The sequence below is a fragment of the Eimeria acervulina genome, genomic scaffold (assembly GCF_000499425.1).
Source record: "Eimeria acervulina Houghton genomic scaffold, Eah_scaff220, whole genome shotgun sequence".
In the NCBI taxonomy this organism is placed as follows: domain Eukaryota; phylum Apicomplexa; class Conoidasida; order Eucoccidiorida; family Eimeriidae; genus Eimeria; species Eimeria acervulina.
Genome location: NW_013550017.1, coordinates 3,509 through 20,173, shown reverse-complemented (window position 1 = coordinate 20,173; position 16,665 = coordinate 3,509). Strand labels below are relative to the sequence as shown.

Sequence of the window (16,665 nt, the reverse complement as noted above, 5' to 3'; positions counted from 1 at the left end):
TTATATATATATATATATATATATATATATATATATACATATATGCTTATTGTTATAGATATATATAGATACAGATAGAGATATAGATATAGATGTAGATGTAGATATAGATATATAGGTATAGATGTAGATATATAGAGATATAGATATAGATATATAGATATATAGATATATAGATATATAGATATATAGATATATAGATATATAGATATATAGATATAGATATAGATATAGATATAGATATATAGATATAGATATAGATATAGATATAGATATAGATATAGATATAGATATAGATATAGATATAGATATAGGTGTAAAGATATATAGATATAGAGATACAGTGGTATATAGATAATATATATATATATATATAGACATATAGATATAGATGTATAGATATAGATATAAAAATATAGATATAGATATATAGATATATGGATATATAGGTATATAGATATAGAGATAATATAGATATTATAGGTATAGATACAGATACAGCTATCGATATAGATATCGATATAGAGTCTGGGGTGTATCGGCACAGCTGGTGGTGGTGCGGAAGAAAGGGGTTTTCTTCTTTTTTAATTTAAATAAATAAACAAAATATTTAAAATAATACATTTGTTTGTTTATTTCGATGCAAGAAAGAAGTTTAGCAGCCCGAAGGGGAGGAGGGTTGACCCGGCGTTTCCAGTGGTTTAGGGTTTAGGGTTTAGGGTTTAGGGTTTGTTGTTATAGTATTGATTTTGTTGTTTTAAATTTTGAAAGGTTGTTTAAATATCAAAATAAATTATTTAATTGTTTATTTCGTTCAAAATAATTAATATTTGCCTTTAGAAGATGCAAGGGGCGGGCGAGCTGCCTCCTGGTGTTTTAGGGTTTAGGGTTTAGGGTTTAGGGTTTAGGGTTTGGGGTGGTATGGGTGTTTCTGTGTGCATTACATTCATTTTTTCAGGTATTTGAAGGTATTTTGTATTTATTTACAGGTTTTTTCTCTTTTTTTTCTGCTTTAAAGCAGAGAACTCTTAAAGAAACTCTACAGGTATATTCAGGTGTATATCCAGCTAGCCGGAGTGCTGCAGCAGCAGCAGCAAAACAGCAGAACCGAGGGTTTCTACCAGGTACGTATATTTAAATTCTTTATTATATATACGTAAATATAACATTATTAAAAACGAATGAAGCGGGAAGGAGGAGCTGTGTCTCTCCTGGTTGGGGCTAGCAGCAGCAGAAGAGACAGTACAGAGAGAGAGAGGCAAAATGCAAGAAAAATAAACAAAAAAACTATCATACAGCAGCGACAAACAAAACATAAAGATAGAGATAGAAGCGATAAACAATCGAAGGCGGAAACAACAGAAAGAGCACAGAGAGAGGGAGAGAGACAATGTTTGCTGTCTCCTTAGCTTCGAGTGTATATACATCGCAACATGTTGATGTTATAAACAGCACAATAACAAACAAAAACAAACAAATAAACAAAAGCAAATATAAAAACTTTAAAGAAAAACAAAAACAAACAAAAACGGCGTCTCCTTTCTGTGTTGTCGCTGTTTTATTTATTTGTTTATTTATTTATTTGTTTATTTATTTGTTTATTTGTTTATTTCTTTCAGGTATCAGCGGAGACAGAGAGAAACTGCATCTGCAGCAAGACAGTGGCACGAGGAGCGACAACGCCCGTAGCAGCTGCAGCAGCAACAACAGCAACAGCAGCAGCAGCAGCAGCAGCAGCAGCCGCAACAGCAGCAGCCAAAGCCAGCGATACATCAGCAGCAGCAAGGAACAACAATGGATCGGCAGGGCACAGCACTACTGCAGCATCTGCAACAGCAGCAGCTGCGGATGCAGCAGGAGCAGCAGCTGCAGCACCAGTTGCAGCAGCGGGATCCGGCGATCCCCGACCCCACACTGCAGCCAGACCTCCCAGAGTTTTGCAGCGAGGAGGAGAGACAGAGAGCAATAGGTGCTGCTTTAGCTGCAGCAGCAGAAGCACTGCAGCAGGATAGTCAAGATGGAGACGATGAGGTGCGCTGCTGTTACTGTTACTGCTGCTGCTGCTGCTGCTGCTGTTGCTGCTGCTGCTGCTGTGTTGGAAGCAGCCTTTTATCTGCTTCCTCTCTTTTGCCTCCATTTATTTTTTGTTGGTTTCACCGTTTGTTTGTCTGCTGTTTATTATTTCCTCGTTTTGTTTTTTGTTTTATTTTCTGTTTCTTTTGTTGTGCTCTGCTGCTCCTGCAGCAGCAGCAACAGCAGCAACTGCAGCAACTGATGTATGTGCTTGGTATTGTGTATCGGCTTGTGAACGACTTCAGGAATCAGAAGCAACAGCAGCAGCAATAGCAGCAGTAGAAGCAGGGTCCCCAGATATAGAAGGAGTTAGCGCCGCGGGTTGCTGCTTCCTGTGCAGCAGCAGCAGCAGCAGCAGCAGCAGCAGCAGCAGCAGCAGTGATGGTGAGCCTTCTGGTAGAGTATCTCTTGTGTCTTTAGAAGACAAAGAAGGAGGCGAAGAGGGAGAAAAGAAGCTGCTTATAACAGAAGAAGCTGTACAGCGCTTAAGTAGTCATAAGCTTAATGAGTTAGTTGATAAAAAAATAGATAAAGATATGCTGCTGTCTCCTGTTGTTGCTGAGCAGAAGAGTTTATGCTTAGAAAAGGATATTGTATCATTCAGCTCTTTTATAGTAAAAGAAAATTATAAACAAAAACAAACAGATAATAAACAAAGACCTCAGCCTCTTGTCTGCTACTTACCTCCTTCGCCTCTATTTACTTTCAACGGCAAGCTAGGGGTTGAGTGTATTGCTTTTAAAGCAAATTTACGTGCTCTTGCTTCTCGCAATAATAATAATAGTATTAATGAAGGAGATGCTGATGATATAGACTGCAGTGTTAATAATATTATACCGCCTTTCTTCTTAGCAGCAGGAGACACTCTTACGCAGCAGCAGCAGCAAATGCTGCAGTTAGGTGTAACTGCAGCAAAAGAAATTGATGTTGGCGGGTCTAATGATATTGCTCTTCTCTCTCAACAATCAAAATAAAACAATATAAAAGAAAAATAAAAGATAAACAACACCAAGGATTAAACTATGCAAGTACGCAGCAGCAAACACAAAGATATCAGCAGCAGCAACAACAACAGGGAGAAGACAGCAGCAGCAGCAGCAGCAGCAACAATGAGAAGACAGCAGCAGCAGCAGCAGCAGCAGCAAAAACCGGCAAACAAAGACAGAAAAATGAGACAATGAAGTAAGCTGATGATATTCGCTTTCTTTTCTTCTCCCTTCTCAATTTGCAGGGCTTAACTGCCCCCTCTACCCCATTCCTAGCTAGCTAGCTAGCCCGTTGGCTGGCTAGCTAGCTAACGGGTTAGCTAGCTGACTGGCAACCTATGTGAGTAGCTAGCTATTAGGCTAGCTGTATGGCTAGCTAGCTAGCTAGCTGGCTAGCTAAATAGCTAAATAGCTAACTAGCTAAATAGCTAGCTGGCTAGCTAGCAGATTAACTCGCTAGCTAGCTAGCTAGCTAGCCAGTGGAACGAGCGGTCGCTGCTGCGCGTCCGCTGTCTCCAATTTTTTCCGGCATAAAAACAACATTGAAGGTTTAAACTTTAGGGCTTAGGGTTTAGGGTTTAGGGTTTAGGGTTTAGGGTTTAGGGGTTCTTTATTCTCGCTTTTGCTGTCGCCGTCTTTTTCTTTTTTCATTACCTTCTTTTTGTTTGTCTCCTCTTGCTGGAGTGCCGCAGCTGCTGCAGTTGTTGTTTTATATTTTGCTGTCCTTTTCTATCTTTGTTTCGCTCCCTGTAAGGCGGCTGTTACTTTATTGTTTGTTCTAGGGTTTATTGTTTAGGGTTTAGGGTTTAGGGTTTAGGGTTTAGGGTTTAGGGTTTTGAACCTTCACCATACGATGGCGGCACAGAAGGCGCATTAGATGTTAAAGAAATTCTATATATTTGATTGTAATTCATAACTCTTGATGCTTATATGTATAATATATATGTATGATATACATGTATATATATATATATACATATATATATACATATATATATATATATATATATTTACATCTGAAAAAATATGTTTTTATGTTTATAGTCATATACCTATATGAATTAAGTATTATATACTATTATATGTATAATATATACATGTTTATATAAATATATATATATATATATATATTTATTTATTTATAATAAACATATATCTCTTTATGCTTATATATGCTTATGCTTAGGAAATATTTCTTTCTGTTTATATTCTAGTAAGTATCTCTATGTCTATATTGTAATAAATATATCTTTATATACATAAACATAAGCATGAAGGGATATAATAAATATACATGTTTATATAGAATAATATTTTTTCATCGCCAAACAAATATTTCATTGGGTTTATAAACTTAACGCTAAGGCTGAGTAGATTATGTAGTAGTATACAGAAATACATAAAACCTAATATATAATATATATTAATCATATTATACATTTTATATCATATATACAATATATATATTATATTATATATAAGTATATATATATGTTTTTTATATACAGATATTGGCGAGGAAATTTTACTATTCGTGGTTTTTCTTGTAAAGATTATAGAACAAGAATGCGTTTTAAAAGCGTTGCTTGTTATTTTAGATTAATCTAAGAAATATTCGCTGAGATTAAGGATAGATATAGAGTATACACCTAAGTAGATATGCATAGGCTAACATACGTAGTAGAAGCAGTGAGAGCTGTTGAACGGCTGCATGGAGGTATTAAAAAAACCCTGATCTATCTTATCAATAATTAAAAACATAAGCACATAATATTTCGAGGTGTAAATAAATGTTTTTTGCAGAAATTTATGCAGATTAGTTTCTTGTTCATGTTGCTCACAGACAGTCGTGCGTCTCGTTGGGTATAATCGCCATATACTGAAGACACCTCAGCATATCAGCCCTCACACTGCATTTAAATTGAGTTTATTATATTATTTCTGTGAGTATTCGCATATAAATTCGATTTATTTCACTTCTTTCCCGTACTTTGTATGTAACTGACGGCGGCTTCGAGGCCCGAGTGTCTGTACAGCTGTCGAAGTTGAACAGCGGAAAGCCGATGGTTAAAGTGGAGGAAATGCGTCTTATTTTAGAGTATTCGGGTTGGAACAAATAAATAAAAGGCAATAATAATTAATATGTGATTGAATTTCAAGATTTATTTCGGGTTCCTTCGGAAAAAAAGAAACAAAATATAGCACTTTAGACCACTGGGCTCTTCGGGTTTATCGGCAGGTCCTGCGTTCGCATGTGCGTTTTTTCTCCCATTTGTCTTTGTATTTTGCTTTAAAATATTAATTAGGGTGTTTTTGTTTGTTTATTTTGTAAAAATAAGCCCTAAAGCGTCCGTCTGAGCCTTGTTATATCGCAAGTTTCCAGTATGAAAGGAGCAACCGCCGCCACCGCCGCCTCTACGCAGCTGTTGTTTCCGAGACTGTGCAGCACCTCTTTAAGAAAAAAAGAGTATTTAACCTCTAAATGGAATTTATTGTTTGTTTTTTGTCTACTTTTAGCGTCTATTTCCCCCGGGTATGGCCTAGTCCTCTCCCGCCCTGCCGCATTGCAGGCGGCAACAGCCACTGAACACGCATCGAAACCCCATACGCCTCAACAGGGACCTCAACATACACCTCAGCCACTACCCGAAGTGGACGAGCATCAAACTGAAGTTGGCAGCAAAACTGAAGCTTCTGCTTCTTCTTCCAGACCTACAACAAGTACAGAGACCCATGAGGGGGCAGCACAGGAGCAGCAACTGCAGCAGCAGAAGCCTGAATCAGCTGCAGAAGCAGCACCTCCCGCAGCAACAGCAGCACCTTCAGCAGCGGAAGAAGCAGCACCATCAACTGCAGCAGCAGAACCAGCACCAAGACCAGCAACAACTGCATCATCAGGAGCAGCAGCAGCACCATTAGCGGCAGTAGCAGCACCATCCGCAGCAGCAGAGGGAGGTGAACGATCTCCTTCTTCTGTGTTGAGAGAAATACTGAGGGCTCCCTACGAAGAAGGCGTGGGGCGTCTGTACACCGAAGGGAAGAACCTAGTAGATATGCTGCAGCAGAGTTTGAAAGCCTCTCGGGGGCTGACAGCAGCAGCGAATATATCTTCTAAACTCCGCGGAGACATAGTAAAAGACGTAGAGGCTCTCAGAGACACCCTACAGAAAGAACATGATAATCTTTTGCTGCTTCAGCAGTATGAACGGCAGCAAGAAGCACTTTTAAAATCTCAACTCGGCTACTTAGCCCCTCTCATTGCAAAGGGAAAGGCAGGAGATGAAAAAGAAAAAGAGAGAGAGAAAAAAGAAAAGCAAGACCAAACACTTAAACAAATATATCCTAACCCACTTCAGAGCACGTACACCTCACGCGCCGCACCCACTTCGGGTGTCTCTGCAGCTGCCTTCGTCTCTTTTCTTTTGTTTGTCTTGATTATTTAAATCCCTGCCTAATAATAACAAACTAATTTATTTCAGCAACGCCCTATGCATCAATCTGGAGTATATCGCACACGCCTGATGTATATGTATACCTCAAATGGGCTGCATATACACCCCAAATGAGGTGTATGTATACCTCTTTTGAGGTGTAAATACACCTCAACTGTACGTACGTCGAGCTGAGCGTGTGGCTGTCTCCTTCTAACAACAAAGGGGGAAAAGAAAGGCTGCTCCAGGCTTGTTTGTTTGTTTGCTTGTTTGTTTTTTTGTTTGTTTGTTTGTTTGTTTGTTTGTTGCAAGCGATAGAATTGTTCAATTCGTTTAAATTTGTCTTTCTTTAATATGAATATTTGAGAAAGAACAGCTTTAAAACAAACAAACGAGGTGTACATACACCTCATTCTTCTTTTTAAATTTAAGATGCAGAAAAAAAGCATAATTTGCCTTTGCATTCAAAACATCTCAATGTTTTTATTTTGTTGATTTGTTTCTGCTCCTTTTCAGGGCGGCACTAGATATATATATATATATATATATATATATATTATATATGCATACATGCTTATGCATATATATATATTTAATAGTATATGCTTAACATTTTCTGTAAACATATTCTCACACATAAATCAACCAATACATATTATGCACATCTTTGCGCAACTATGCCTTGATATAGATAAATATATATGTTAAACAAATATATATATATATATATATATATATTATATAATATATATATAATTTATATATTTTATATTATATACAGGCACCCATCTGTTTAACTGAAAAAAGAATATTTCTTTGATACGGCGGCTAAGTGTTCGCCCTGTGTTTATTTTAGGGAGCTGCGGAGACACCCGAATTTGCATGCAAATCAACAATCAACAAACAAATAAAAAGAGAATAACCAATAGACAAACAAACAACAAAAAGAAAAACAAACAACAAACACTAACAACAGCAAATAAACAAAACAAACGAAGAGAAGACAACCTTATTTTTCTTTTGCATTTACGGGGGCTGTGTCCTTAGAAAGAGTATGCATAGGGTTTTCTAGGGTTTTCTGCGTTTATTCCCCACCCTAAACCCTAAACCCTAAACCCTAAACCCTTGCTAAGGGCGTAGATGAAGGTCTTCAGTTGTGTCTCCACTCGCCTCCCCACCCACAGACCTTAAACCCTAGACCTTAAATCCATTCAAATATAAATATAATTATAAATATTAATAAATAAATAAATAAATATATATATATATATTTATTTATTATATATATACATTCATAGATATATTTTCCTACAGGTTTAAGGGTACATCAACACGCAGCCGTTTCTCATGTTCTGGACCGCTGAAATATGATACATTAGATAGAGTATGAAAATTAAAAATATGCGTATGTGGGTGTATGATCTTTATTTATATCTATGAATATGTGTATAAATATATTAATATGCATAAGTATATTATATTATGTTTATAGGCATGTAGTATATGCATATACATATGCATATATATATGTATATATATGTTTATATATGTATATATATGTGTGCAGATATTTATGTAGGGGGGAGATGAGCGAAAGAAATGCGAGGAGACACAGAAAGAGAAAGCCCCTGCTGAGGGGTAGAGGGTTTAAACAGTTTTTTGATGTGCAGCAAATAAAACAAAAAAAATAAACAAAAAAGTAGCCAGCAATACTGCAGAAGCACGTGGGCCTAGTGCACATGCAGCAGCAGCAGGCGTAGCAGCCTATGCAGCAGCAGCAGCTGCCGCTTAAGCAGCAGCAGCAGCAGCAGCAGCAGCAGCAGCAACAGCAGCAGTAGCCGTTGATGTGCAGCAAGCTGAGGAGGGCCTATTAGAGGGCTTTTTGCTGAAATCCACAATCAATAAATCTGCATATTTAAAATATAATTAATTTACTTCTTCAATATCTGACGTAGTATACATTTAAAGGGAGCTTTGCTGCAACAAACCAACACGGTCTCTCGTCTCTTCAGGAGGAGGGCTCGATGCTGTTGAGATAAAATGCAGTTATTATTGGTGTTGTTATTATTAGTGTTATTATTATTACTATTAATATGATTAATATTTATTTTTATCTTTATTATTATTATTAATTCCTATTGCTGCTACTCATCATCCGTCTCTTTCCTTACTGCACGTTCAGGGGGCATTTCGGAGCAGCTATGTTAATACCGGATCCTCCAATACAGCTGAATTATCTCTTGCCATTTGTTCATAGAAAAAAATGCAGCATAAATAAGCAAATAAAATACAGAAAACCGCAGAAAAGAGCAGGGAGAAGAGAAGCTTCATCCAACACCTTGATCTGCAGTACTTCGTGCTGCAGACACTTCTGCTGAATAAAACAACAAAATAGACACAATAAAACCCCTTTAATTGAACTTAAAAACAATATGAAATGCTGGAAACCTGTTGTGTTGCTTTTAATTAGGCGAACTGCTCGCAAGGAAACAGTCATAGAAAGCGAAGAGTACCCACTCCCGGTGTACAGACACTGCAGCAGTCGCTGTGGATGTGGCGGGTGTGGGTAAGACAGAGCGTCTTAACAACAAGTAAAGATTTGCCTTTAAGAGTTTTAATAAGGAATATTATTGAATTGAGCTTTGCAGATTTGGTTTCCTTCATGAAGCTGTCGTTATCTCTCCGCTGTACGTGCAGCTCGGCTCCTCTTGCTGTGCAAACTCCTCCAGGTGCGCATCGACCGCCAGTCAAAAGCATCTCCCCTTCCGCATATTTCTCCGTTATCCTCGGTATATTTGCTCTTAATCAACATTGTAAATGCTTATAGATGCCGTTATTCTCCGAAGAACGAAGGTTTCCCTCGAGATTCTCAAGGAAAACTGAGTTTGCGTTTGATGGAGGCAGAGGTGAGATGCGCCCTCCACAAGAAGCGCCAGTGGCTTTTCCGAGTGGTTTTCCTCCCGTTAATGTAAGTTCTTTTACTGTGAATACGACAAAGAAGGAAGATACTAAAGGAGATGAAGGAGGCTCCGGATATGGGGGCTTCACACCGCCCCAAGCGAGGCGTTCATCCTCGTCTTCTACCGCCTCGATGCGAGTATTTAAAACATTTCTTCTCTCTGTCTTTCTTTCTATTATCTTTCTTGTAGCTAGATGCGCAAAGTTTGTAGCTTTATCCCATATCAGGGCAGGGGAAACACCGCGACGGCTGGCGGAAGAATGGAGTACCACTTCTTCAGACGAATCTGATGCTGCTACTATTGCAGACATCTGTTTGAGTATAGAAGAGTCAAGCCCAGAACTGGCTCAGCCACCGGAAGTGCAGCAGCAGATGCTGGAGGACCTGCAGCAGGAGCTGCAGAGCCAAATGATGCTGGCGCTGCAACAGCAAGAGGGTTCCCTGCCGCAGCAGGACTCGTACCTGCTTCCACCAGGGTATTTGCCGCAGGGAGAGCAGGAGCAGCAACAGCAGCTGTTTGACGAAGATCCGTTCGGTGGGCTGCAGGAGCAGCAGCAGCTGCTTGACGGAGATCCGTTTGCTGTGCCACAGCAGCAGCAGCAGCAGCAGCAGCAGGCAGAGGAGCAGCCACAGCAAGAGCAGGAGCAGGAGCAGGTAGATGATGAACAACCGCAGCAGCAGCAGCAGGGAGAGGAACAGCCGCAACAGAAAGAGGGGGAGGGGACGGGACTGCTAATGCATCTGCTGTTGACCGGCAAGGTGCCTGATTTCAACTGGCCGGGGGGTGAGCAGCAGCAGGAAGGCGAGGGCGGGCAGGGGGGAGATCAGCAGCAGCAAGAAGGCGAGGGCCGGCAGGGGGGAGATCAGCAGCAGCAGGAAGGCGGGGGGCCGGGGGAGGAAATGGGGCTGCTAAAGAAACTGCTGTTGGCCGGCAGGGCGCCTCGTGCCAACTGGCCGGGGGGTCAGCAGCAGCAGGAAGGCGGGAGGCCGCAGCAGGGAGATCAGCAGCAGCAGGAAGGCGAGGGCGGGCAGGGGGGAGATCAGCAGCAGCAGGAAGGCGAGGGGCCGCAGCAGGAAGAGCAGCAGCAGCAGGAAGGCGGGGGCCCGCAGCCGGAAGAGCAGCAGCAGGAAGGCGAGGGGCCGCAGGGGGGCGATCAGCAGCAGCAGGAAGGCGAGGAGGCGCAGCAGGAAGAGCAGCAGCAAGGAGAGGAGGGACAACGGCCGATGAAGAAGCAGAGGAGGCGGGATATTACTCGGCCGAAGGGGCCCCTGCTACGGAGTGTGCTGATGCATCAGACCATGCAGCAGCAGCAGCAGCAGCAGCTGGAGCAGTTGCGGCAGCAGCAGCCGCAGCAATCGACGTATCCTTATATGCTGGATTGGGGGTTTTTGGATGCGTTAGAGAAGGAGATGCGGCTTCTGCTGGGGATGCAGGAGCATATGGAGGAGCAGCAGTTCTTCGATACACAATTGCTGCAGCATAGACAGGAGGCTGAGCAGCAGCTGCTGCTGCAGGAGCAGCGGCTTCTGGATCAGGCGGAGCTCCTGGAAACGCAATGGCTGCTGCAGCAGCAACATCTGCTTCAGCAGGAGGCGTTGTTGTGTAAGCAGATGGGGGCGCAGCGGGGCCTTCTGAACCTGCAGCGGCAGCTCTTGGGAAAGGTGCGGGAGATGGAGCAGCAGGTGTCGGCCTCTATATCCCAAACGCAGAAGCAGCAGCAGCGGATTCTGCAGCAGCAACAGTTTCTGCAGCTGCTACAGACCCCGCAACAGCAACAGATTCTGCAACAGCAGCAACAGCAGCAGCAGCAGCAGCAGATTCTGCAGCAACAACAGCAGCAGCAGCAGCAGATTCTGCAGCAGCAACAGCAGCAGCAGCAGCAGCAGATTCTGCAGCAGCAACAGCAGCAGCAGCAGATTCTGCAGCAGCAACAGCAGCAGCAACAGATTCTGCAGCAGCAACAGCTGCAGCAGCAGATTCTGCAGCAGCAGCAGCAGCAGCAGCAGCAGCAGATTCTGCAGCAGCAGCAGCAGCAGCAGCAGCAGATTCTACAGCAGCAGCAACAGCAGCAGCAACAGCAGCAGCAAGGCCAAGCTGTACGTGTGCCGCATGTGGATACATCTGGACCTCGTTTTCCGCAGCGGCATGGCTCAGGTATGCTGCTTCCGTTTGGTGTTAGTGGTAGTGCTGCTTCTGCTGCTGCTGCTGCTGCTGCTTCTGATGCTGATGCAGGAGAGGCGCTGCGGCAGCCTTTTGGTGACAGCAGCAGCGCTCGTGCTGCAGCTATGGGGCCGTTGGCTAGCCTGCCTTTTGATTCGTGAGCAGCAGCAACGGCAGCAGCAACAACAGCAGCAACTTGAATTTGTGTGTGTGCCCCAGAGGGGCATTTGCTGCTGTGATGTGTGTGGATTGCTGCAGCTAAAAAGCCGGCGTCGGAGGTGAGTAGACACCCGGGAGGGGACTCTGATTCTTCTTCTCCACCACCTGCAAAGCGCGCGATGGTTCTGTATGGTCATCGTACCGAAATGTCTGCTGTTTACATCTCGCAAAGCGGACACGGAGGAGGAGAAGACGCATTAGGGAGAGGTGGAGGTGCTGCTGATGCTGATACTGATACTGCTGCTGCTATTGCTGCTGCTATTGCTGGTGTTACGTCTCCTGATGCCTGGCTTGGAGGAGTTTCTTCAGGTCTTTCTGCTGTCTCGTCTGCTGCTATTGCGTCTCCTACGATTACTTCTAGTGGCGCACCTTATGCTGAAGGCGAAGAAGCAGGCCCCTCTACTGCTGCTGCAGCATCAACAGTATTGTCTTCAGCTTCTCCGTCAACCCCTGCTGCGCCTGCAACCCCCTCGTCTTCTTCTCCGCCTCCTTCAACTACACCTACTGCCTCTGCTTCTTCTTCTTCTTCTTCTTCTCCTTCACAGTCAGAGGGCGCCTCAGGAGCTCCTACTACTTCAAGTAGAAGAAAGAAGAAGAGCAAGAAAAAATCTCGTCGGCTGCGGAGAGTGAGCCCTGTAATGCATGCAGTTGAAGGATCGCTTTTAGTTAGAGGGGCTTCAGGTGTATCTACACTTGGTGTAGATATTTTTGAGGCTAGCAGTGGGTTTTATATGATGGAAACTTTGTTGAGGTTAGGTGAAGCGCAAGAAGAAGAATCATCTAATGATCATATGTTTCTTTCTCATCCGTTCTACCGCTTACCTGTTCTAGATGAAGGTGTACGTACAGCTCCACTTATGTTTCAGGGTTCTTGCGGCTCTTCAGGGAGATTAGGGAGGGTGCATCAATGTTTATTAACATTACATTATTTATTGTTGGAGAAGAGCTGGAGCGAAGAAGAGGCGATGAGGGCGATAGCTTCTGCAGCCTATCTGGGAGAGTTTCTCCTAGGGAAGCATACAAACCCTTTGAGTTCTTTATCTCCTTTTCGGGCGTCTTATTTATTAGGACGTCGTTATATTATATTTGACGCGCTCTTCTCTACTATTCAGGTTTTAGGAGCTCCAGAAGAGACACTTCAATCATGGAAGGCCTTAATAAAGGAAATTCCTTTTGCATTATCATTCAGACACCGCAGGGATTATGGTGAACAATTCGGCGAAAACTTGCAGCTTTGCTATCGCCTATATGAAGCATTAACACTTCTCAAAGACGGAGTGAGACCATCTCCGAAGGAAACAGTTTATTTAAAACGAGCGATTTTATATAATATGCCGAGTACTGACTTTGGTACTCCAAAGTATGATCCTTGGAGAGATGCAGATAGTGAATGGAACAAAGAAAATGAAAACAGAATGCGCATGCAGTGAAATATATATATGTATATATATATATATATATTATCTATATATATATATATATATGTATAGTACGTATATTTGTATATCTATGTCTATATGTATATGTATATATGTATGTATGTGTTGATTATCTATATACTCAGCTGCTTAGACAGCTCAGCCCTTCAAACGCATTGACCCAGTCATTCACCTTCTCGTGCACTTCATTTTTTTATTACTGCATGCTTTTATTTCATTCATTATAGTCAGCAGCAGTAACTGCAGCTGCAATTGCAGCAGCAGCTGCAACAGCAATTGCAGCAGCAGGGGCTTCGCAGGAGCTGGCTCATTGATATGTTCTCGCAAACAAATATTTATCATATACATCGTCGATACTGCGTTTTTTTGTATTTGTGATTTGCGGTTGTTTTTCTTCAGTCGCTAGAGAAGGAAAATAAACAACAGTTAGCACAGTACTCTCTATTGTGGCAGCAGCATATACCTTTGTTGTTCTTGCTGCTGCTGCGTAGTTATTACTACTAAATTTAGGAGTTATATATATGTATACGGATGTATAGATATATATAGATAATATATATAGGTATGTATGTATAGATATTATAGGTGTTAATGATATTAGTGATGTTATCCACTTAGCAGTAGTATTCAATTATATATTTGCTTGACTGTCTCTTTCTTCAAGTTGCTGCTGCCGCTGTTGCTGTTGCTGCTGCTGCTGCTGCTGGAGAGGCCTGTCCCACCAGTCGCATAATTATTGCATTAATAGAAGAAGTGAAGATGCGGCCTTTAAAAGCTCTAAACAATATGAATAATATGTGTATGCATATATATATGGATACATGCAATAAATAAATAATATGCAATAAATATATACATCTGGATGTATCTGTATACTTATTAATATGTCTATTTATTAATTCAAGTATATGAGACATATAAGAGAGATACATAAAAATATAGTTGCATATAATTACATGTGCACATGCCTAAATATATTAATAAAAGAAGGTGAATTTCTATGTGTAAATAAGCATTCATACAAACACACACACAAAGAGAAGACCAAACAAATTTGGAGTGGAGGAGGAATTCTTAATAAATGCAGAGTTAAAACTAAAAGACCTTTGAAGATAAAAGGTAAAGAAAAGAAAAAGAAAATGATGATGAATAGCGGGGGAGGCCATTAAGAAGAAATATGAATTTCAAACGAGGTGTACAGACACCTGAATGAAACATGTTGAAAGCCTCGCGTTTATGTTTATGTTGAATGAGTTCAATCAATTGAATTCATGAATATTGATGAATAAATTCATTTTAATTTACTCTTTTTCTCTTCTTTCTCAAGAATTAAAGTAATTCACTTCTTGAATTTCAGGCAACTGGATGGCGTTCGTGCAGATTTTTTCTTCGCTTTCTTATGAGTGAAAGTAATTCAGTTCGTGAATTTTCACGAATAATATCTTTTCAAAGTCTTCTGAACATTCCTTTTCTTAAGAAGGAAGTTAATTGTATCGATGAATTTCACAAAATTAATTCACATCTGTGCACTCTTCGTCTTCTTTTCCGGTAAAAGCGGCTGAATTTATGGATTTTCCCTGGAAAGAATCATTTTATTTGCTTCTTCTTCTTGTGTTTTTTATTGAATGAAAGTAATTGAATTGATGAATTTCAATAAATTCGGAGATTTAATTCAAATTTCCACCGCACGAATGAGTGGGATACCACCGGTTCAGGCGGGAGCCGGTGCGTGTGAGGAGCGTTTCTTCGGTAAGATGAGTGAGTATATTGCTTTAATTTCTTTTTTATTTCGTTGAATAATCAATGAAAAACAAAGACATTTGCAAGGAGAAAGCCGCAGGAGCAGCAGAAGCTGCTCCTACATCGGCTTCCGGTGTATCGTTGGTGTAGAGTGAAAGCTGCAAGAGGAGGTCTTGGGTGCTGACTCTACTCCCTGTTTCTCTGTTGTTTTTCTTCTTTCTTTCTTTTCAATTCGTTTGAAAGGTTTAATGGAGTTATATTTCCCCTTATTGGAGAACAAATACCTCAGAACATCTCCTAAACCGAAGCAAACGGGTTGGCTAGCCGCGAAGATCAACACGCAGCAGCAGCAGCAGCAGCAACAGCTGTTGTCTGTTGGTTCTTCTCCTTTCCTTCTCTAGTTTTGATAGATATGTTTATTTATTTTTTGCTTCATTGTGAATATTATATCTCATTATAGACCCAACTACAGCCCGCGTTGCTGCGAGCACTTCTACCTGGTTACAGCGAGTGTATATTTATTTTAATTTTAATTATTTCTACTCTTCTTTCTTATTAAATCTTCAAAATGGAGGACGCTATGCATCAAACAAATCATTTACCCCTCAAGGGGCCCCACAGCCGCCGCCCTCATCCAACCCCTGCTCGACCGTCTTCTCAAGGTACACGCTAAACACTAAACCCTAAACCCTAAACCCTAAACCCTAAACCCTAAACCCTAAACCCTAGATTTTAAACCCTAAACCGTAAGTAATAATCATTAGGCCATGTGTAACTCTCCTTTTTTGCAACCTCCTTCCTAAACTCCAAACCCTAAACTTTCTGTAGTCGATATTCTTCTCCTCCAGATGCTCAGGAGACCCAAAACCCTAAACCCTAAACCCTAAACCCTAAACCCTAAGTAGTAGACTTTAAGCCCTGTGTAAGTGTCCCTCTTTGCTACATCATTCCTGAACTCCAAACCCTAAACCCCTTGTAGTCGATACTCTTCTCCTCCAGATCCTCTGGAAACCCTAAACCCTAAACCCTAAACCCTAAACCCTAAACCATGTGGGGAGACCTCTTATTCCTCTTAGTATGCCTTGACGCTTTCTATGGTTATTGAAACGCTAAATTATCTCTCTTTACCCTTCTTTCTTTACGCATATTCGTATAATGTATATATATATGTATATATATATATATATGTACATATTATTTATTTATTTTAATTGTTTATTTATTCCTTCGGGGTAATTAAAATATACATATTCAAATCTAGAAGGTTAAGGTGTTTAGATTTGATTAGTCGAACACTGCATGCGTTGTTTGCCTGCATGCATTTACTTTTTTTTCCTGCTCTTTCTTCGTTCTCTGTCATGCATCCGTGGATGCATGCATCTATGCTTATATCTCTATATCTATATCTATATATCTATATATCTATATATCTATATATCTATATATCTATATATCTACATATCTATATATGTACATATCTATATATATCTACATATCTATATACCTATGTCTATATCGATATCGATATATATATATATATGTATACAAACATATATATAAACATATATATATATATATAGATATATAAACATATATATATATATAGATATATAAACATATATATATAGATATATAAACATATATATATATATATATA

General features: G+C 40.7%; 3 protein-coding genes across 3 annotated transcripts; all 3 read left to right on the top strand.

Moving 5' to 3' along the window:
- Positions 1–1,794: 1,794 nt before the first annotated feature.
- Positions 1,795–3,311, top strand: EAH_00026340 (hypothetical protein, conserved; the record flags this gene model as incomplete). The annotated part of the gene is made up of 3 exons (XM_013396536.1): positions 1,795–2,031; positions 2,319–2,581; positions 3,305–3,311. 3 exons carry the CDS (start codon positions 1,795–1,797, stop codon positions 3,309–3,311), a joined length of 507 nt encoding a protein of 168 aa, XP_013251990.1.
- Positions 3,312–4,889: 1,578 nt separating this feature from the next.
- Positions 4,890–6,502, top strand: EAH_00026330 (hypothetical protein, conserved; the record flags this gene model as incomplete). The annotated part of the gene is made up of 2 exons (XM_013396535.1): positions 4,890–4,922; positions 5,630–6,502. The coding sequence occupies 2 exons, from the start codon at positions 4,890–4,892 to the stop codon at positions 6,500–6,502; spliced, it is 906 nt and encodes a 301-aa protein (XP_013251989.1).
- A 2,899-nt stretch (positions 6,503–9,401) lies between these two features.
- EAH_00026320 (hypothetical protein, conserved) lies at positions 9,402–13,259 on the top strand (the record flags this gene model as incomplete). The annotated part of the gene is made up of 3 exons (XM_013396534.1): positions 9,402–11,706; positions 11,869–12,668; positions 12,942–13,259. The coding sequence occupies 3 exons, from the start codon at positions 9,402–9,404 to the stop codon at positions 13,257–13,259; spliced, it is 3,423 nt and encodes a 1,140-aa protein (XP_013251988.1).
- Between the last annotated feature and the right edge of the window lie 3,406 nt (positions 13,260–16,665).